This window comes from Gracilinanus agilis, chromosome 5 (genome assembly GCF_016433145.1).
Source record: "Gracilinanus agilis isolate LMUSP501 chromosome 5, AgileGrace, whole genome shotgun sequence".
Classification (NCBI taxonomy): Eukaryota; Metazoa; Chordata; class Mammalia; order Didelphimorphia; family Didelphidae; genus Gracilinanus; species Gracilinanus agilis.
In genome coordinates this window covers 157261745-157285652 of record NC_058134.1, presented here as the reverse complement: position 1 = coordinate 157285652, position 23908 = coordinate 157261745, and the positions used below count along the sequence as shown (strand labels likewise).

The following is a 23908-nucleotide window of genomic DNA, read 5'->3' as shown; positions in this document are numbered from 1 at the left end:
ATCTACTCTCTAGCTCACCTAGCTTCCCAACTCCTACCTTCCATGCTACCAGTAATGAGTCTGCACTCACCTTTCCAAGGAACCAACACTCATTTTTGTAACAACACTGGGGATAACTATGTAATTTGAGGAACAAATGACATTTGATAAAAATTGATTTAAAAATAACCAATGGGAAAATAAATAATTGATTTGACTTATGATAACAAAAAGCGTCTTGAGAAGTGAGGAAGATAAGTTAGAATAGAGGGAGCCTTGTTAAAGAAACCAAGTTATCACAGTACACAAGAGAGTATTAAGGAGGAATAACTTGTAAATTATTCGGAAAAGTCAAGCTTGATTAGGACTAAGAAAAAGCACAGGATTTGGCAATTAGGAGTTAACTGACAACCTTGGAGAATGTAATTCCAGTAGACAGTTGAAAGTAGAAGCCTTATTGTAGGAGAATTAAGAAGGAGTCAATGTTGAGTAAATATTCAGTGAGTACAGATTATCTAGAAACTTAGTAGTAAAGTAGGTAAAAAAGATAATAACCTTAGCATGATCCAAGAAAAATTCTATAGCTATACATTATGCAGATAAAATAAAGATATATAATAGATGTGAATATAAATAAAATAAAAAGCATCTAATATCTGCTTTTAAGTAGAAAAGGAGTCACTAGAGAAGTATTCAGCAGGAAAGAATTAATTTAATGTATTAAAACTGGATCCTGGAAAGCACATGGTGTTTTTGTTGAGGTTTATAAAATGCTTTACAAATATCTCATTTTATCCCCATTTTACAAATGACAGGACCAAGGCCAACAAACATTAACAGATTAGCCTGGAGTTTTGCAACTAATAAGTGTCTGAGTCTGGATTTGATTTCAAGTGTTGCTGACTCCAAGAACAGCTCTTCTGTACATGTTATCACCCAGCTGCCTCGTTCATATGACCAGAAGAGTATTTTGATACTTAGGTATTATAGTACACTAAGTAATAACCCGTAGATCTGGAAAAAATGGATGGGAAAACTGGTGCAAGCATAATAGAGTATAAATATCTATTATAATTTTAAGTAATTTCAATATTATTCAACATTCAAGAGAATTCAAATTCTCTACTCCAAATGCCCATGCAACATATAAGATTATTATGAATCCATTTCTATTCAGAGGAAATAGTTTCTACTACAGCACGAGAGGGGGCCTCTGGCTACATAATATTAATATATCCTAAAGGATTTGATGCCTTTGGAAGAAGGAGCCTGAAAACCTTAAGGAAGAGAATTTTATCTAGCTGCCTTATATTTTGCTAAGTCTGCAAGAGAGATAATTGAAAAACAAACTTTTTAAAAAAAAAAAGCTTTTGTTCTTGTGTTTTAAGTAAATGGAACGAAGTACACTCATAGAAAAAAATTTTCTTTTTTATTTCTTTTTGGGTTCCAGCATTTTGATTTCACTGATTTAGAGAGCTCCTTGCTTAGAATCTACCTCCAATGATGCCGATAAACAGCTCGCCTATAAGTAGTCTTGGAGAGTTGCTTCATACCTGTAAATGTTAAATAACTTGGCCAACATCATATAAATAGTACAACGATGTTTGTGAAAATGAGTCTCCTGATTCCAGTGCTTTTCTTCTCTCTGCTATGTCATGTTATCTTTCAGTGCATCAGTCCACATGTCAAGTCTGACACTTATTAGTTGTATGACTAAGTCACTTAGCTTCTCTTACTTCTGTTTCCTCATCTGTAAAATAATTGAGTCAGACTAGATGACCAATGAGATGCCTTCTAGCTCCATATCAGGGAAACTATAATCTCTGAGTGCCACCAGCAGGTCACAAGTGTCAGCAAGTTACCAGCGGGTTACTAGGAAGATGTAGTTGAATTATTAGTAGAACTGAAATTAGGGAAAGGAGAAGAGAATAGGTAAAAAGGCAGTATGATAAAGTAGAAAAGAAAGAAGAGAGAAAAATATTTTAAAAGGCAAGAACATATATGTGATAACACATTATATAGATAGATAAATAATGCATTTGAAAATATATGTAAAACCTATATCATATACCTGCCTTCTTGGGGAGTGGGGAGAGATGGCAGGAAAGAGAAGAAGAATAAGATATAGATTGTTGACATAGCTAATATGAAAATTTGTTTCTGTTGGGGGAGCATATTTATTATAATTTATTACATATTTATAACAAAAAGACAAGAACAAAATTATATTGTAAAATTATCAATTTTACATCAAAATATTGTAAAAGAACAAAAATATTGTAAAAGAACAAAAAATATTGTAAAATTATCCATTTTACATCAAAAACTATCAATAGTCCTGATTTCCTGTAGATTTACAATCACAAGAGAAAAAAGCAAAAACTTTTATGACTGTAATAGAGATTTTTTTTTAGGCTACAGAGTAAGTTTTTTTTCTTCGTTATAAAGTGGACAAGGGTTGTTTCTTTTTGTATGGTTTTCTGTAGCTGTGAAGAGAAGGTAGGGAGGTATGGAAGGAGCAAGAGCAGTGAGTGAGTTCCTGCCTGATTTGATGTGTTTACCTCTCTCTGGATTTATTTCCAAAATGCTTCTCAAATATTTATGCTATGCATGAATTTGAGAAAGTTCTTTATTGAACAAACTAAATCCTTTGTATTACTTATGTTCTTCTCTTTTAGAATCAAGTGAACATGAAGACAAGAGTACAGGTGTCTCAGGTGAGATGCCCTCCCAGCCTTATCCTGCACCAGTGTACAGTCAGCCTGAGGAACCAAAGGAAGATATGGATATAGTGAAGCCAACTAAACCTGAAGAGAATGATGAACTGGGCCCCTTGCCTGATAATTGGGAGATGGCCTATACAGAAAAGGGGGAAGTCTACTTTATAGAGTAAGTCTTGTATATTTGTTTTCAACTTTGCCTTCATAGGAGCATGACTGTAGATGACGGTGACCAACTAGAGTGTTGTGGGAAGAAAATTCTTTAATTACATTAATTTTCTGGGTTTCATGCCAAAAAGTTAAGCAGTAGGGCTCTAATTTAGTGGAAGAGACTTGAAAAAGGCAAGAAAGTCAATGGACAATGTAGATAATTTCATTAAGCATTATGTTACAACTTTTTTTTTCTAAAAGGGTAATCAGCTATACAAGCTCATTAAATTAAGAGGGGAAATAAATATCATAGAAAATGTACTACAATATCCTAGCATAATGAAGAGGAAAGAACAGCAGTTTTGTATTAGAAAATATGAATTCATAATCCTTTTTATCCACTTCCTCGACATATGATATCATTTAATTTCCCTATGCATCAAATTCTTCATCTTTAATATGAGAATAATGTTTTCATTACACAATTTAAAAATTGTTGCTAGGATATAATTTTATAAACTTTAAAGTGTCATCAAAATATGAATTAATTCTATGTGATCTCTTTGTGGTGATCCATTTTCTTTAGATATATTGGAATTATATTTTTCTCAGGTTTTTGTAAAATGGAAATTAAATGAAAAATTAAAAGGAAACAGTGCTCATGAGCCTGTGCCAACCCAAAGATAATTTGCTTGTTTTTCTCTACATGTGTCATTTATAAAATGTTTCTCATCATTTATCAAATGCATATAAACAACACCACTTCCTAATGAGAACCAAGTTTACTAGGAATATCTACTGAGCATCTTTATCTCAAAAATGGAGCTAATCACTTTTTATGTATTTTGTACTAGATATTCCTTTTGTGTATGGGTCAGAGTAAATGAGCGTTAAGGTGCCTTTTCAAAATTCTATGATTCTGATAAGGTTTTGTGTTTAATATAGATGCATAAAAATGATTGCCAGTCAAAAGGGGAAAAAAATCCTAAGTACATAATCTGATGAATGTCTGAGGCTGATCTGAACTCATGAAGATATGTCTTCCTAACTCTGAACCAGCACTCTAATACCTACCCGCCATACCCTAAATAAGGGACATCAGACAAACTTCTTAACTAATTTAAGCCTCAGTATTTTCTCTGTCAAATGAAGATAATACTGCCTACAAAACAGATGTTTCAAAGAATAAAAGAGGTCATGTACATAAAATATTTTGCAAGCCTAAAACAACATAAGTCTAAGCAGTTATTGTCATTATTTAGACTAGATTTAAGATTTCACTGTTATAGGAAATAATGAGAAAACTCCTTACATTTATGCAGATTTATCACCCACTACAACTTGTAGTCTTAGAAAGTTGCTTAGAAGACTGAAGAGTTAAGCAGCCTACCCACACTAATTCCACTTCTGGTTATCAGAAGTAAGACTTGAGCTCATGTCTTCTGTCTCCTAGGACCTCTCTTTATCACTCTTTCTTGGTGTTTATGAGTATTTCCCTAAAAATTTCTTCCAGGTAATGGTCATCCTACACATTCTCTTCATTTTATCCTACAAATTTCTGAATTATCCATGAATTAAAGATCAAATTTTTTAACCTTTAGTCAGATTTCAAAATTCCTAGTTTCATTAGGAATAAAAAATTTTTTACCAAGAAACTAAAAAAAATGTGGATTTCTAAATATGTCTCATAACTAATAGATAAAAACTAGACATTTGTGAGTATATTAGAAAGAAGAAAAATATAAAGATCATAAGGGAACACAAAGTATTATATACTCTGTGCTATACTGTACTATTCTCTGGACAAAGTATTTAACCTCTGTCTGCTTTGTTTTTTTTCATCTGTAAAATGAGGATAATAGCACATGCCTCACCACAATAGTGATGAGGATAAAATGTGAGAGTCTTTGTAAAAATGATTTTCAAAACTTAAAATGCCATATAAATGCTAATTATTATCACTTTCATCATTATCATCATCATTAGTGCTATAGCACTGGGCCTGGCCCATAGCAGATGCTTAATAAAATCTTGTTATTTGTTTTGGCATCAAGATTTTATTTTCATTTTAGAGAAACTACATACTCTCATATTATTTTCAACCAATTTCTATCCGCACAATGGGCATGCATCTACTTATCAGTTATTTAGAAAAGATAAATTGCTGCCTCTTCTTTAAATTATTTCAAAACTGTGATCCTGGTAATAAAATTCTTTGGGGTCTAACATAGGATCCATGGATCACATGTAGCACATTTAATTTACCTAATCATACTTGAACAAGCAGGACAATTGGACCTGACCACCTGCCAGTCCAGTTTTCTAACTAACTACTGCTGGCTGACATTCCTGGATCAATTACTAATTTTAATTAGAGTTAAATATAATTAATTACATAATTAAATTAATGTGGTATATATATATGTACCTCTCTTCTTGTGGCTCATTACTGAATTGTTTAACATATATTAATGGGACAACAATAAGCATCAAATTAGAACATTGTAGGATAGTTGTCATAGTAGATATCATCTAATCCACCCCTTTCATTTAACTAATGACGGAATTGAGGTCCAGAGAAATCATTTGTCAAAACCAGAAGAGAAAGTCAATGGTAATCAGCTATTCTTAAATTGTAACAAAGCAGTATAAGATCAAGGCAAAAATAAATGACAAATAAATAGACAAAACTTAAAAGCTAGCTTACCAGTGAAAAATGTATCTTTTTTATAACATACCTTGTTAAAGGCAGTCCTTTATTCTCAGTTCCATCACCAGATTCTCTGAGAGATTTATTAAAGCTACTAAACCCACTTTTTCCCATCAGTAATTCGGGAAAACATGGTACCATGAGAAAAGCACTTTCTCTAGCTTAAGAGATCCTGCTTTCAAATTCTGTTTTTGCTATTTACTGGTCACCTGTGTAGCCATGAGCAAGCTATTGAACCTTCTTGGGCCTCAGTTTCCTCTTCCATTAAATGAGGAAGATAGACTTAATGGCTTTTGAGATCTCTGATCTGGGATTTGAAGATGTAACTTTTTGGGTAGTGATAAGATGGCTGGCTGATTGAATCCCCAAAGAGAAAACAAACAGCAGTGTTCAAGTTAGATGAAAAAGCTATTTGGCAAGGACCAAAAGCACATTAACTTTGGGGGAAATTACCATTTTAGTACAAAAAAAAAACCTTATTTTTTCTTTAAAAAAATTTCTCTGAATCAATTCTTTAAAAAAACCCTAAAAATACACACATGATTGAAAATAACATGGAATTAAATTGAGCAGCAAGGTGGCAAGGTGGATAGAGTATGCCACGCCTGGAGTCAGAAACAGTCACTTATTAGCTGTGTTACCTGGGGCAAGTCGCTTAACTTTATTTGCCTCAATTTCATTATTTGTAAAATGAGCTAGAAAAGGAAATGGCAAATCACTCTGATATCTTTGTCAAAAAAATTTTAAGAAGTCATTATGAAAAGTTGGAAATGACTGAAAATAACTGTACAAGAACAAATTACCTCTCTAGGGCCCAACTGAGCTCACATTTACATTTGGCCACTAGAGAAGAATTATATGTATGACCATTGGACCAGCACCTACAGTTTCTTGGTTTATATGAATTAAGTGTGATCTTGGAAAGTTGTTCACAAATCACAAGTTGGACCACTAATATTTTCTTCTTTGAAATTCAAAATATTGGGGGCAGCTGGGTAGCTCAGTGGATTGAGAGCCAGACCTAGAGACCAGAAGTGCTAGGTTCAAATCTGGTCTCAAACATTTCCCAGCTGTGTGACCCTGGGCAAGTCACTTAACCCCCATTGCCTACCCTTACCACTCTTCTGCCTTGGAGCCAATATTGGCTCCAAGATGGAAGGTAAGGGTTTAAAAAAAAAGAAATTCAAAATATTATATTTCTTTGGATCTACAACTTTCAGGACTACTAAGCTGCCATCTTTTCTCTACACCTTCTTTGAATCTAGAAAGAGAGAATAATAGGACCCTTGTTTCCCAGGAAAATATTACAGTTTCACTATATCTCAGAAAGAGAAAAATATTTTTTTCATGCAAAACAATAAAATGCTCTTGATAGCTTTCTCCTTGGTTTGAATGGTAAGGTTAGAAGCCAGGTAAGTCCCACCTTCCACTAAATAGTTCTATACAGGTCCTGAGTCTATATAAACTTTAAAACTACTTTAGAACCTCAGTTAGAAAAGAAAGAACCTGATGGTTGCTAGAGAGACATCCCCTCCTATTCCAATGATCCCTATTTTCTACCAGGGAGTCATTGAGAGGCCTCTAAATTAATAGAATTATCTGAAAAAAAGGATTAATCTCAGCTATGGACTGCATGAAGAAAGTTGCAAGAAAGGCAACCCCATCCCTATCAGATGTGCCTCATGTGAATGATAACAGGAGAGGACCAGGTTTGCTGTGGGGCACGTTGGCACACTCTCCTCCTTCTCACCTGGCAGCACTACTTGGGGCATTCTCTGACGATTTCTCTGCCAGACCCCAGGAAGTTCCTTAATGGAATAACCTCATCCTCCTATAAGATCTCCTCAGCCTTGGCCCTCCACCTCCTCCACAGGAACTCCAAACCTCTATTTAATGAGAGAGCTTAGCTCAGACACCTCATTGTTTCTCATCTGGCTGCAATATTTGGGGACTTCTCTGATTGACTTCTCCATCATGCCCCAGTTACATCATCCTGAATATTCAACACACCCTGGATTTCTGGCAGCATTTTGTACTGGCCCATAAAAGATTCTTAATGTGTGTTGATTGATGGATAGCATTCGCAGTTTCTGTCTCAAATATATTCGCTATTGGTTGAATTCTGTAGGTTGTCTACTGAAGTAGGTAAATAAACTCACAGGGGTCAACTGCATATTGGTTTCTAGACAGTGGAAATTTTCATTCTTTTTTATCTTGTATGGAAAATTAAGCAAAACACTCATAAGATAATATGAATCTCATATGTTCCAGTGCTTGATGATACCAGCACAGTATCATCCTAAACCAGAAACATACGTAGAATCCCTTTTGGATTTTGACTTTGTGCTAGAACTCTTTCATGATCTTTGTTTAGCAAACATCATAATGTTTTGTTTCTTATATGATATTAGTAATCAAAGGACCATTGAACAATTTTATTTGTTGTTATATCTCTTAAAGCCATAATATAGTATGAGAGATTATTTAATAAAAGTTAAAGGGGAAAATTGAGGATTAAAGAATCAAAAAAAATGGGCTGGAATGACTATTGTGTGGTGTGAGTTGGGGGATTATTTAGGAATAGGTAGCAAGTTACATGCATTTTAATGAGATTGTTTAAATGAGGACGAAATGAATAATATTCACTGACACCTATAACCAGTGTTGATTTCTGTATCTCCCCTCTTCCCTACTCTAACTCACTCCCCCTCAAAATGTCGCCTTTTATGTACGAAGTTTTTCTAAAAGGTTATATTCACATTCTTATTTTTATTCAATTCATATTCTTCTTCTTAGAAGAAATGAATACTAAATAGCATATATTCAGGGTATTCCAAAAGTTTAGGTGCAGTTTGGAATTTAAACTCCTTAAGAGCAGAGACTGCCTTTCTGCTTGTGTTTGTGCTGACACAAAGCAAACACTTATTAAATACTTGTTGATTTATTGATTTAAGCTATGAACGTTTTCATGGCTTAAAATTTCACTAATTTCTAGAATGACCTATATTTTGACAAACAGATTATAAACATGCTTTGTGCATGTTTCCACAAGGAAATCTCTTTATAGTCATCCTGTTTTTCCCATACATAAAGTGTTACTAAAAATAAAGTTGTACATGTACTCACTAGTGATATTTGTGATAATAGCTCAAATTAATATAAAACTTTAAGGTTTATTTACAGAACAATTTACCAACATTATTTCATTTGATCCTGGCATCCTAGTGATGTTCTCCTTCACAAATGATGGTGAAATGGATGCCATTATTATTTCTAGGAGGTGTAATAGAAGAGAATTGGGCCTGGAGTCAAAAAGATCCAAGTTCAAACCCTGCCTCAGACACTTACAAGCTTTGTGAACATCAGTGAGATATTTGATCTTTTCCCCTTAGTTTCTTCAACTGTAAAATGAAGGAAATAAATTGTTATTTATTTTTTTATTACTCATAAGATGTGAGAATCAAACAAGACAATATTTGCAAATTGATTAGCACATTACATTGCCTGTCACATAGTAGGTACTACATAATTATATAAATTATATAAATGTTTATTCCTCTCCCTCTCCCTCTTCTCCTATTTTACAGATCAGAAAAGTGAGGCTATGAGCAGTTAATTTATTTGTTCAGGATCACATAACTCAATAAAATCATGAGAAGATATTTGAACCCTTCTTCCTGAGGTGGTGGTTGTTTTTTTTTCCCATTCTACTAAGCTTCTCCATGTGTAACCAATTGTAATGGTCACAATTTTAGAAGGAAGTAATTTAAAATAAAATCAAGCTCATTATCTTAACTCAAGCAAGCATATACTTATTAAGTACCACATTCAGAATTGTTTCCTGTGATTATGGCGAGTACAGATTTATTTTATAATTTATATGGGATGCTTAATGGAGTAATGTTGATATTTAAGGAAATACAATTAAATGGCTACATAAAATTCTTCAAATAATTGACTTACTAAATGCACACATGAATGTACCTTTCTATATTATCTGTTCAAATTATAACTAGGGGGCAGCTGGGTGGCTCAGTGGATTGAGAGCCAGGCCTAGAGATGGGAGGTCATGGGTTCAAATCTGACCTCAGACAATTCCCAGCTGTGTGACCCTGGGCAAGTCACTTGACCCCCATTGCCTAGCCCAATACACAGTATTGACTCCAAGACGGAAGGTAAGGGTTTTAAATAAATAAAATTTAAAAATGATTATAAATAATTTAATAAATTAACTAAATTAATTTAAATTAAAATAAAACAAGTAAATAAATAAAATTGTAAATGGTTTAAAAGCCTTCCTTTTATTAAAAATGAACATTAAAAATGTTTTTTAAAAAAGCCTTCCTTTTAAATGAAAAAAAGATTTTAAAAAAACAACATATTGCATGTGGTATATAGCATAGTATAAATCGGATAACCAAAATGTCACTCTTTCAAGGATGAGATTCTTTATACTGAGTCTCCAAAGGAAGGCATCATAGAGTTCATTTGGACTAACTCGCTCTGGGGAATTCTGTTAAATTACTTCTTTGTTTAGAGGTGAGTTTAGTTAGTGACATGAAAGAGACTGCTATTACAGCCTTCGTGGAGAACAAAATGACAATAAGAACCTATTTGTTTTCCACCATCCCCCTGACTGGCAGTGAACATGTTACCACCTTAAATAATAGATAAAAAGCAAACTTTTGAAGCTAAAAATTACATTGGCAAAAAAAATGTCACAGCTGTAGAATAGTTTGTAAAATCTTTGTCAAGGGTGAATTTTCTTAAGGACTGTATGGAGCCTATATAATTATAGTCCAGGTTCCTTTTATTTTTATTATTTCCTTATTCTCCTAATCTTCTAAGAAATCAAGATTCCCAATTAATTAAAAGTGGTCCATTTACAAAATGGAGGGCATGCCTTTAGTACCTCTGAAATTTTTGCCTATATGATGCAAAATTATTTGCACAGTTGTGTCAAAAGATACACAAATCCCTTTTTTAATATGCCATCAACTATAAACAATGGGTAAATTGTTTGTCTTTACTTTTTAATCCTTAGCTTTTTCATTCTTCTTTTAAACATACCCTTTTACCATCATAAAAACCAGGATAAAAGGAAATCCATATCTATTTAATACACATGGTGTCTTCTGATATTGCTTTTCCTCTTGTTTTTCTATACATTTGGGTGTCACAGTAGATATAATGCTGAACTAGAAAAGTAAGACCAGAGTTCAAATCCTGCCTTAGATATGAGCTATGTTACCTTGGCAACACTGAATCTCTTTCAGTCTCAGTTTATTCATTTGTATTTTTTTAAAAAGATAATAACACCTTCCTCCCATTGTTGCTATAAAGATAAAAAAAAAAACAACTGTATGAAAGCTTTGTAAACGTTAAAATCTCATGCACATGCTATTTTTCCCTCCCAGCAGCTGACTTTTGTTGTTTCCTATCATTTTGATCATCATCTTTTCATATCTTGCTGTTGGCATTTGATCTGTTGTCTCTATCTCCCTTCAGGAAGGGTCCTTCACATCTGTCCTCCACTTTTCATCAACGTCTCCCTCACTTCTTCCCTTCTCTACCCTTATCCTTGACAGATGCATGCCATCTTTGCCTGGACAATATTCATTTTCCATGTATTTTACTTTGTTTTTTCAAATGTGTATGGCTGTGTTGGGCAGCTAGGAGGCACAGTGGATACAGTGCCAGTCCTGGTGATAGAAAGACTCATCTTTTCAGAATTCAGATCTGACCTCACACACTTCCTAACTGTGTAATCTTGACAAGTCACTTTAACTTGTTTGCCTGAATTTCCTCATCTATAAAATGAACCAGAGAAGAAAAAGGCAAACCATTCTGATATCTTTGCCTAGAAAACCCCAAATAGGGTCACGGAAAATCAGAAACAACTGAAAAAAGGACTGAACAACAACATGGTTATATTTATTATTCTCTTAAGTAATTTTAATGTCTGTATGGGATATACAAGTTGTTGAAGAGCCTTCAAGCTGGCTTTTGTTCTACCACATCAAATAAATACTTAAAGTTCATTAAAAAATATTAGTACCTTTTTCCACTTGTGTATTGTCATAAAAGTATGAACTATTGCAAAAAAATTTCATTTACATGTTTTCATCAAAGATACCTGTCTTGCTTGTCTGGCTTATTCTCATAAGAATATTAAAGAGATGACAAATAGGATATTTGGATCAATACTTGCTGAGATCTTCTCAGATGCTAGTAGTATGACACAGTGGGATGCATGAGTTTATATCCTGCCTTTGACATTTAGCTGTTTATCCTTGGGCAAGTCATTTAACCTTTTTGATCCTCGGATTTTTCATCTGTAAGACGAAAGTAGTAACTGCCTGGACCTCACAGGGTCGTTGTTGAGAACAAATAATTTAGCATATATGAAGTTCTTTGAAAACCTTAAAGCACTGTATGAATGCTATTGTTATTGTTTTCTATATTTTCTTGGATTTTTTTATTCTTTGGAAAGCCATGCCCCTTCCCCTTTGAGCTGACTTGGGATATCCTGAAAACGGTTTTCTGAAAGCCTTTTAAAATCATTTCACTTCCAGCATGGGTTTTCTTCCTGCATGCTCCTTGGTCTGCCATAGCCTCCCTTCTCTACTTCTTCTCCAAGGGTTCTCACTGCTACTTCCTCCCATAGGATAAAGAGGCCCTGAAGTGACAGAGTTTTAAGTGTGGCAGCTCTGTGACTCTTGTTTATGAAGACAGATTATCATAAAAAAAAAAAACAAGTAAACTCAGACCATGTTGGACCTGCTTTTCTCCTTCTGGGTTTGTGTGTGGACATTCCCAGAATCATCTAACTTAGCCACATCCTCTGTCCAGTGGACTGTAGGCTTGTTGTCTCCTTACCTTATTTTCACTTTTTGGTGAACCAGTAAGAGCTCATTTGGTGCCTGGAAAGGGACTTGAGAGATCATTTAAACTCACACCTTTAATTTAAAGAGGAGGAAATGGATACATAAAAGGACTTATTGAAAATCTCCACAGAGTTTAGCTATATAAGGACACTCTCTGAAGAATTTTGGTATCTTAATTGCTCATGGGCAGGTTGAATCAATATAATAAAAATGACAATTGTACCTAAGTTAATTTACCTATTTATACCATACCAATCAAACTATCCAAAAATGATAATAATAAATGCCTCCAAATAATATTTAAATAATAAATAATATAAATAATTTAATAAGTCAATGGATAAAATGGAAAATTATTAATTAACTGAAAATAATAAGAAATACAATTCATGTGGAAGAACTTTGGTATCAGTTGTGAATACAGGAAACACCAGCAGAGGACCTCCAAAGAAACATGAGATGTGAAAATTTAGAGACATCTCTATCCCAAATATCCATACAAGCTATTTGTGCCACACCTGTGGTAGAGCTTTTTGAGCTAGTCCCAATCAGACACAATGTATAACTGAACCCAATATAGTGATATTATTTTGATCCTTTTTTAATTCAAAGAGCAACAACCAACCAAGTGACCAGGCATGGTACTGCTCTGGTTCTGATGCCATACAGGATGCCTCTCACTTTGTACTCACCATTAATGTGGTCTAGAGGTGGCTTGTTTTTCCCTTATCAAGAAAAGTATCAGTTTCCACATTTGAGGATTAAGGGAATCAGTGATACATGTTGTACCCATCTCTGAGGACTGTTTTAGGTATCAATCAATCAAATATCATTTATTGAAGTGTTCACTAAGAGCCAGGCATTGCACTAAGTGCTAGAATCCACAGAAAGGCAATAATAGATGGTCCCTACCCTCGAGGAGCTTATGACTATACAAACAAGATAGTTACAGGATCAATTAGAGCTTATCAATAGAGGAAAGGCATTGGCATTAAAGTGGATAGAGGAAAGGACTCAGAGCAGGAGGGACCTTAGCTAACATGGGAAGGAAGTCAGGGAAGCCAAGAAGGTAGAGATGAGGATGGAGAGAATTCCTGGCATGGGAGACAACCAGTAAAAATGCTTGGAGATGGGAGAAGGATGCTGAATAAAAGGAAGAACAAGGAGGCCAGTGTCACTGAATGGTGGGAGGAGGGGTGTGGGAAAGGGGACAGAAGAGGGAGAAATATGGAGGAGGAAAACTAAGAATTAAGACTAGAAAAATTAGCTGAACAAAAGATTTTGTTTTCGATTGTGGGAGGCAAAAATAGGGAGCCACTGGTGGTTTCGGGTTTTTGTTTGTTTGCTTGTTTTAATAGGGAAGTAAGATGGTCCAGTGAGATAATATCCATACTTTAAAAAAAACCCTGCTTTCTGTTTCAGTAACCAACTCTTAAGAGAGAGGGGCAAGGTCTAGGCAAATGGAGGTAAGTGATTTGCCCAGGGTCACACTGTTAAGAAGTATCTAAGGCTCAAGAACTCTAGACTTGGCTCTCTATCCATTGTTCCACCTAGTTGCCTTGGGTACCTGCTTAAATATCAGCCATTAGTAGAAGTAGCAGTGATGGAAGCCACATTATACAGGAACTAATGGGTTGGCTTTGGAGTTGGGAAAACTGAAGCTTGAGCCTTGCCTCTGACTCATTCCAGCAGTGTGACTGTGGGCAAATCACTTAAATTTTCAGTTTAATAGTGAATTCTCTATAAGAGGAAATGACCAAAGAATATACATCTACAGATGAAGTTTACATATCAGGAATCTTCATACTGATGAATTTTAAACCGTACACATATTTACATGCATATGCAAACACACCCACATACTAGTAAGAGGAATAGTAAATATGTCTAGAAAATATTTGCGTAAACAAACTATAAAAATTTTTAAAACCCTTATTACTGCCTGTGGATTGATCATATATAATTGAGTTCATAATTGATCTCTATCTTTGGGTAGATATATAAATGGAAAGAGCTTTTTAAAAGGTATTGTTTGAAAGTTATTACCCCAATTAGCTAAGAATATGTATTCTTGTATGTGTAAAACAAGGGCCTGAGAGTTTTCATTCCATTACCTTAAGATCTATTCAATATCTACTGTTTTTTAAGATCATTAAAATAAAGGCAGGGGAAAAAAAGTCAATCTTACTACTGGTCTCTAAGCTCCCACTAGGAAAAACTATGAAAGAAATTTATTTAAAGTGCAAACCTTGGGAAAAATAGATCAATTGATGCTGTCATGGATTCTGAAAGAATTTTTGTGTCCCATGTGCAAATGATACCGTTTTATGTAATATAATGCTGTTGGTTCCAATCTTATTTCAGTCTGTTTTTAAAGAGTTTTTAGATTGCTAGAAATTTAATTTACCTACAGTATCAGAGAACTGAATGTTCAAAACTGGTGTTTTCAGGCACTTTTCATGCAATTTATGAATTGTTCCTCTTCGTAGGTTTATTCTTTTTTTCTGAAACTAAAGCACAAAAGGCCATACATGTCTAATATATATACATACCTATCTATATCTATTCTCCTTCTGAGTTTATCTATGCACATTCTCAGAATGATATGATTTATCTTGGATCTCATGTTTCTCCCTGTTCCTCTCTTTCTCTCTGTGTTCATGTGTTTCTCTCCATCTCTCACTCTTTCTGTCTCTTTACATATACATATATGTGTATATATATATAACACATATGCACATAGATGCAAATAAATATGCACATATATACACATATAGATTATGTTTAATTAGTGCTTAGCAGAATTCATTTTACATCTTAGTATATTATAATAGATGTTTGTCTCATTCCTCTTGTTCATAATTTCAAACATTTTCATATTTTATAGTGTTGACAGTATGAATTTCTTCTCTTGGAAGTTATTCATATCCTTTGACCATGTATACACTGGAGATCCAGTGCTCTTTGTACTGGATCATATTCTTTTTTCTGAAATTCTCAAATATACTTTTCATTTTTAAAAGTCATTCTAGTTTTATTAGGATATCCTTGGTGCTAATTGTTTTCCAAAATTCTTGGAAAGTATTCTTCTATTTCCCACCTGGAATAAGAAAACAGCTACTTTGTAGATTCAGCCTATAGATACTGTGTTTGTATTGCTGCTTCAGGAGCTGAAATTGGAATACAAGATTATAACCTTAGCATCTTATTTTCCTGTCACTTATTAACATCCCACGCAACTTGGTTAGTTGTGGAAATTTTATGTCATGCTTCTGGGGCTACATAGAACCAGGATAAATGGAAAGAAACTGTCCCTTCCCAAAAGGAGGCAGGAAAATGTGCTCTAACTGAGTTGGTCAAATTGTATACATTGTTCCCTGCCTACATTTTAATATAGTCCTTCTTAAAACTGCATTATTGTATTTCTAAAAGATGGTGGTGGTTTAAAAGAAGATAAAGACAAACTAATTCTATTGCATCCCAACCACATTATAAATATCTCTTTTGTATTGCATCTTGCAGGAACACGCAAATTACAAGGGTGGTGAGAGCCACAATTGAGAAATGTTGTTCTATGTCTCCAAGAATTGCTTAAGACAATTACTCTAGGTAGCAACGGTTCCCCGTTTCAGAAGATCATCTGAAGAAGCTGTGTGCTGAGACTTAATCTGTCAAACTGTATTAAACTGACAGATTGCTAATTATAGTTCATCCTAAAAAGCCACTAAAATTAAACATCTCATACAAATTTGCAAAAGCTAGAAATTCACAGTTCAATAAGGAGTGCCCAATATTTTAGCACAATGAGGATGTGCCACACCAAAATGTGGCAGCTCAGTAATAGCCTATTACTACTGAGCTGTGGATGCATTCACATTCATCCGAGATACTAAGAAGTGTATCTCTAATACAGTGAGGGGAATGATCAGGAGAAAATCTAATTTAGGTGAAAAGGAGGGGGGGGAAGTATCCTACTCCTATTTAGGTGCTTCTAGCCTAAAAGAATCTCGATGCTAAATTTTTGTGGAGAGTTTGTTTTTAACTGCTTTTGTGCCCAGAATGATATAGTAGATGAAAAAACAAAGCCAGGGATTCCTAGTTTTGTCAGGAGAGGCAGTGAAATGGGGGTTGGCTAGTGTTTTAAACATGTGTGCTATCTTTTTGTTTTGTTTTAAGCAGCATAAAAAGCTGCTGTGGACCATAAGCTAGATGGGGGAAGCAGGTCAGATTGGAATGCAAGTGTCTGTCCTTTTGAAACTAGATAGATAAATATTAACTGATGAAAATAGACTGTAAGATCCTCCAGGGCAGGGACTATTTCATTTCTGTCTTTTGCCTTTGTCTTCTCAGAGTTTAGCACAGTGCTCGGGACATAACAGGCAATAAATGTTTTATTGATTGATGGATAGTGAGTGCCTGGCAAAATGTTTCACATTCACATGCATGTGCACACACACACACACACAGAGACATATACATAGACATTTAACTAATAAATATTTTTGACCTATTGACTAGGGGAAACATTCCAAGGCATGTTCTTATATATCATTATTTAGATTGATTCGATCTTCAATAGAACAATTCCAAAGGGTTGTGATAAGCCCAATTGATTTCTGACCTCTTTAAGTTGGTGGCAAAAGTCCAAAATGTAACTTCTGCCACCCCATTTAGAAGGTAAGAAATAAAGAAGGCTTCTCCAGGGGCAGTTTGGCTAATGAACTTGAGCTTTCCCTTCTTTTTCACCCCGGAAATCCCGTTAATATATCCTGTGGGCATTTAATAAACACTTATTGGCTTGATTTGACTAGTCTATGGAGGCAGAAAGTAGAATTCCTGACCCTGCTTCATCCTATAAGTGATGAAACCGAGTCTCAGGAAAGAGAAAGGATTTACCTGCAGTCACGTAACTAATAAGTGGTAATTAGTGAATGACTGCAAAAATCACTCAGAGTTTACTCCTTATTCTTCCTTTGGCTCTGGAATCAGCCTAAGCAAAGGTAGATTTGATGTCCTCTATGATGATATGATTTAAAGGTAATAGAAAGCCCCCAATATCTTCCCCACTGGCTTACCGTGCTACTCACCGTACCACTCATCTCATATGGAAACAAAAGATTTAGAGAATTACTGAATCTTCAAGGTACAAAGGACCATAGAGATCTTCTGGTCTAGTCTGTACTTAAACAGCAAGCACTTCTGCAACATCTCTGGCAAGTGGCTTTCCAAACTCTGCTAATCCCATAAAGGAGGATTTCCTATCTCCATTTAAAGTAATAAAAGTCCTTAGACATCATCTAATCTAACATCTACAAAGGGATGAAGTAACATGCCCAAGGTCACATTTAAGTTCCAAAGTCAGGATTCAAATGCAAACTATTTGCCTCAAACTCATGTGTGGCCTCATTTTTGAACAGCAGTTATGGTACCAGAGGGGAATATTCCAATGGGAAGGAATATGGTGTCCAGCCCTTAGTGGCGACAAGTTTATTTCACATTTTTTGCAGGAAGATTGAGATCTTTCTGCTGTGCAAACTGCCATCAGGTTTTAGGTCTTTCCCCTGCCAGCTAGATTTAAGAATTGACAAACTATGGTATAAAAACCATTCTAAGCTCATAGGCCAATAAAAAACAAAAAACAAAAAACCAGGTAGCAGTTGGAATTTGACCTTCAGGCTATCGTTTGCCACCCTTAGCTAGGCTATGGAATCACAACTTCTTCCTCATAAGTTAGTAATAATTTTTTTTTGAAGTGTATGTTGGAGGTTGAGAAAGCCTGAGGGAGTGAATAAGTAAGAATCCACAGTGGACCTGTGGGTGGTTCTAGAGTAGACAGCTCATAGACTCATTCATCTAAAACTGGTTGAAACCTTGGACAGTATCTAGTACAACCCCTTTATTTTATAGATAAGGAAATTGAGCCCCAAGGAAAATATGGAACTTACTCAGGGTTTCACTTTGCAAAGACCACATTCTTTAATTATGCAATCAAGATTAGATCACCTTAAAATTAATAATAGGTAGCAAAGTGAAAAAAAACCTTTGCAACTTCATCGAGTTTGAGTTATGTTTTATATTTGGATGAAAATTAATAATTTCTTCAGAAAGAACATACATGAAATGAAGGTTTTTAATTCCAGTTAGAAACTCTAAGCATTCTGGTTACTTTTTTTTTTTTTGAATTGGCAAAATGCTTTCCTAAAGGCAGCACAAATTTAGAGGTTATTGAATTATTAATTCCAGAAAGATATCTTCTAGGAATAACCAAATAAAAACATTTCCATTCAAATGAAATATCTCTTACTTATCCTGGTGACTGGTTTTAGAAATATTTAGATGAAGAACAGCTAAAGATTAGTTAATGAAATTGCTATTAATCATTGTGGGAGAGAATGCCAAATTCACAAGAACACGCTCTAATTTACATCACTTTTGCTACGCTTTTGCCAGCACTGCTGTTAAGGGGTAACAAACAAGTATTTATGAAAAGAGCAGGTTTGTGATTAAAATAATTCTTTTGCAAAACTCAGAAAACAGTATCAGAGCATGCGAACTGTGCGCTTCCAACTGGAGAACCCTGTATTTGTAATAAATTCCTTTTGCTCTGGATGAGTTCTGCATTTTCAATGAGGTTAACTTGGCAACATTCTAGTTGATTTTAATAAAAATAGCTGCTTTGAGGACAGGGAGCTGAGGTTGCCAAATTTACAGCTGCCTTGCACAATTACTCTTACACCTCCTTCAGGGCTACTTAGAACCAGTAAGCAAATTAAGTGTATCGATTGCAATTTTTTTGGACTAACCTTTTTTTTTAAAGGAATAAACTTGATTCCTTTCAGTATGTGTCTGTTCAGAGTGATCTCTTTTCTTTTCAGCCATAACACAAAGACAACATCATGGCTGGATCCACGACTTGCGAAAAAGGCTAAACCTCCAGAAGAGTGCAAAGAAAATGGTAGGTTATTAAGTTTTTGTTCCGTTTCTGGAATGATTTTCTTTTCATTTTTGTCATTATTAAAAGAATACTTTACCTCAGGAGGGAGATCCTGTAGTGACTGTTGGGAGATAGATAAGAAACTCGGCATTTCAATGATGCCATGTGGTTGGGCTTTTTCTCTCTGATGATACTCTGCTGAATATCACACCCGGGTGCTCTCTGTTAGTTGTGTTTGACTCCTGGACCGACTTCCCCACCTACCACGAAGGACTTTTGTTTGCAGTATGTCTCTCTGGGGACTCTGATCTTTGAATCGGAATGAGATATGGTGTATGTGGAAAACCAGCATGTGTTTGGATTATGAATAGGATTTGATTTATTCTTAAAGGTATAGTACTTTACCTACCAGTAGTTTAAGAGCCAGTGAGAGTAATAATTGTGCCTTTAAAAATGTTTAATTGGCAAATGATAAAGGAGAAAATACTATGCATTGATAATATGAGGCCAAACTTTTGGAATTATAACCAAAAAATGATAAAATAGAAATAAAATTGGGAATATTTGAAATGAGTCTTTTTTCTCGAAAAAGATTACACTTGTAGTTATAGCAATACAATAGATTACTTTTATTCAACTCTACACTTGCTTTCTTCCTAAATTAAATGTTTAGATAAAAGTGCATGTTTCTGATTAAATCTAAATTTTGAATTGGAACCAAAATTTGGGAAAAAAAATATTTTTCTCTCTATATTATGGTATTTCCAAAAGTTTACTAGTGCATTGACATTGCTTTTACTAAAAGGCAGCTGTTTTGTGTACCTACGGATACTTTTCACTAATTTTGAGTAATCAATGAATGTAGGCTTTGTTTATTTGATCTGCCAATTCTGTTTTGCCTAGAAAAAAGACAGTAGCACTGATGATATGTGTAATTACTCAAAATACTGTCTCATTTGTTTGTTATGGGGTCATTTCATACTCAAGGAATATCTTTGCTTTTTTAAAGATTTCCAAATCGTTAGAAACCTTTTCATTTTACAAGTATTTCTGACTTTCTGAGACTTTACATGAATTGTTCTGTGATTTCTCATGTTGTGTTCAGTTTGCCCTTATACTAGGACTTCTAATGAATGAAAGTATGATTGTGTAATTATTTGTTTATAAATTCATATATATGTACTTATTTAGAGAAAAATATTTTTCCTAATCACATGATTTGGCTACTTAACATCATGGGCTTTTAAGAGTCATTAGGTTTCACTTGGGTAATTTAACTTGGATATGTGCTATAATTTGTGGTGGTATGTAAATTTAAGTTACCTCAACTGTTGTGTCTAAGAGTTACTTGAATCATAGTTATTAATTATTAGCTTATCCTCATAATTCTAATCAAGTTATCTTATGGTCCATCAACATTAAACTCAAATGTCGTTTATTGGCTCCTCTTTTGTCTGAGTAGTTCATCTCATAGTTCAAAGCTCTTGAGGTTAAACTTGAATATAGTCCTAATAGAAATGTTTTCTAATTTCTCTATGTTTACACTAGTCTTCTCCCTAAGAGAGTAGATATTTGATGCTAGCATCCTTTGTACCATATTGCATAGTTGGAACTCCATAGTTTAGAATGTTGAGTAATTTTGTTCATTGTTACCATATTGATCATTGTTTGCTTCCATTATTTATACAGCAAACAACTTTGGATTGTAAACCATGTGTTTTTTTTTTAAGTTCAAGATCTATGGTATGAAGCTGAAAAGCTTTGTGATACAATATAGAAAGGTCCTTGTGCTTGGAATGAGAAAACTTAGGTTCAAGTTCTAGTTTTGTCCCTTGTCAGCTAGTCTTTGTGGGTATAGATTTGGGAGAGAGAGGAATAATCTTATCTGAGGTCAAAATAAAGGAAATTTAGCCTTTTCCATGCCTAAAATTGTTGCAGATTAATATATATATATATATATATATATATGTATATATGTATAAGCATGAAATTACATGAAAATAGAGAGAGTCATGTAAATGTATATCTGTATATGTAGTCATATTTAATGTGTAGAGGGAAATATCATAAGTATTGATATCTTGCAAAGTCCCTGTTTATATAGTAGGAAATAGCAGCAACTATAAATCACACTTTTGCAAATATCTAATGGAGGACAGAGAGCTAGAGTAAAGGAGAAAGAAGGGAGCAACTGACATAATCTAAGTTTGTAAAACTTGCAGGGAATGTGGTTGTGGCCACACATTTTTCTATGGCCACAGATCGGGCTAATATTATGTAATGTTCTTTTGGTTACAATGGGGAGGGGAAACATTAATGGCTCAGGGTAATGCAGTGCTTTTATTATAAAAACACAATTTTCAAAGAAGTACTGACCATGGGTGAATAGGGTGAATAAACTCACCTTTGTATCAAAATAGTCACCCACAAGTAGATTTGTAGAGACATATACATCCTGCTTCCTGGAATATTAAATTTTGAAAGTACACATGGTACTATGTTGTGTCCATTTATGTCTATGTTTTTGGTTCAGGAAACCTATTTATATTTTAGAAAAATAGAACTGGCAAAAGTGTTTGGTTACATGGATATCTTCATGTATCTGCTACATCCTGACTATTAGTATATTTGTGTAATGCTTGCTAAAAGATGTTATGGAAATGTATCACCATTTTCCAAAATTACTTCATCCATATTCATTCATATGATAGATCTGATTGGCAAAACCACATTAGGTCACCTCCACTCTCATGAGAAAGCTATATACTAATTTTAGTTTTTATTTGTTCTATTCTGAAAACTTTCAATCTCAAAACCATTCCTGAACCCAATCAACTCTTCCTTCTAGGAACAGTCCTGCAAGTAGCAGCTAGACTAGAAACTTCCCAGTGCCAACCCTTCTCTTAAAATCCAAGAGATAGTCACACTTTTTTTCATATTCCATTTGTGAAGGTAGCATACAAAGATTTGTGAGATTTAACAAAAAAACTGTCATCCTAATTTAATTTTCTTGATATTACTAAAATCTTCCATTTTTTCCTCCCCAAAATTCAGGTTAACAGGAAGGTAGAACATAATATAATAATAGATAAGTGGAAATTTGGGTTTTTCTAAGAAGGATGATTACCTACTGAATAGAACATGACTTTTATTGCATCCTTAATTAGGTTCTGGTTGTTTCCTAAGTTAATTCTATGAAACTGACAGTTAAATTAAGGGATAAATAGCTTCATTTTTGCAATTAAACTTCTTATTTGAGACAGCACGGAATATTAAGGTAGCTTTAGAGTAGGCTTTCAAAAAATGCCTTGATGAGGGATCTACTAGATTTTGAACTATTTTGAACTTGCTCTGAGTAATAACAAAACTACATTAGAAATTAGTTCTATGGTTCATGGGATGACACATTTGTTTTTCCCCCTTAAAGAATGGTTATGGTCTAGTTTCTTATTTAATTCTTATTACATATTAGCAATAATAATTTCTCAAGAAGATTAACTATGGCCAAGGTAATTTCACATTTAAATAGTTTCTTTCTAATCTTTTAAGCTTGGCAAAGTAGTCTTTGTGAAGCACCTTGAAATTTCTCCATTAGTAAGAATAAAGTAGAAGATAAGAGTCACAAATATTTAACTATAAGAATACTCTCAAATAGTCCATGTTCATTTATATACAATTGATTCTTTAAAGATAAAAGTTAATTTATATGAGTTTCTCAGTTTTCAAATTGGTTTGGGCTAATATAGCAAAATAATTTGTGAGTACATTGTTAAAAAGAAAGACATTCCAGAGTTAAGCAATTCTTGATTGTTACCATATGGATAAATGTTGTAAAGTTGTTAAGGTTTTTTGTTTACTAGATTTTCTAATACTTGGCAGGATTCACTCTGATAACTTAAAATCTTTCTGGTTTATCTCCCACTTTCAACTGTTGAATAGTCTGAGACAATAAAATAATGAATAGCCACATATATGTATGCAGATAAATTTAAGAATACAGATTTTTCACAGTAAATTTTCAAATTAACTATAAATATAAATATTAACTACTTTGATACTAAAGACTGTTTCCTATTGTTTATGCATCTTTTCCTTCAAGATAATTCTCATTCTCTTACTTTTCCTCTTTTCTCTCAGTCCAAGTCTCTCCCTTCTTCCCACCCTCCTTCCTTGCTTCTACTTCCTTCCTTTTCTTTCTCTCTCTCTCTCTCTCTCTCTCTCTCTCTCTCTCTCTCTCTCTCTCTCTCTCTCTCCCTTTTTTCATGTCTCTCTCTCTGTATATATGTATTATATATGTACATATATATATAAAATAAAATTTGCATTTAGATCTCATTTTTATTTGTGATTTTTTTCCCACCATACATTGCTTTTCTAAAGCTACAAGAGGTCATCAGATTCATTTCTCCATGCACAGTGACAATTACCTAATTATTTCCTTAAGGTGATTTTTGGTAGAATTGGTCAGCTGTTGACAGAAACTTGAACGCTAAAAAATGGTAAAAAATATTTGAAGGATAAAATGTGT

The 23908-nt window shown here is 34.1% G+C and overlaps 1 protein-coding gene across 2 annotated transcripts in view; it reads left to right on the top strand.

Annotated features, from left to right (window-relative positions):
• Positions 1–23908, top strand: part of MAGI2 (membrane associated guanylate kinase, WW and PDZ domain containing 2) — a 1708818-nt gene that overhangs the window by 1122914 nt on the left and 561996 nt on the right. For both annotated transcript variants that reach the window (XM_044678723.1, XM_044678722.1), the window contains exons 5-6: positions 2658–2868; positions 19322–19401. In XM_044678723.1, coding sequence (XP_044534658.1) covers positions 2658–2868; positions 19322–19401 — 291 coding nt within the window. The remainder of the gene's footprint in view (positions 1–2657; positions 2869–19321; positions 19402–23908) is intronic.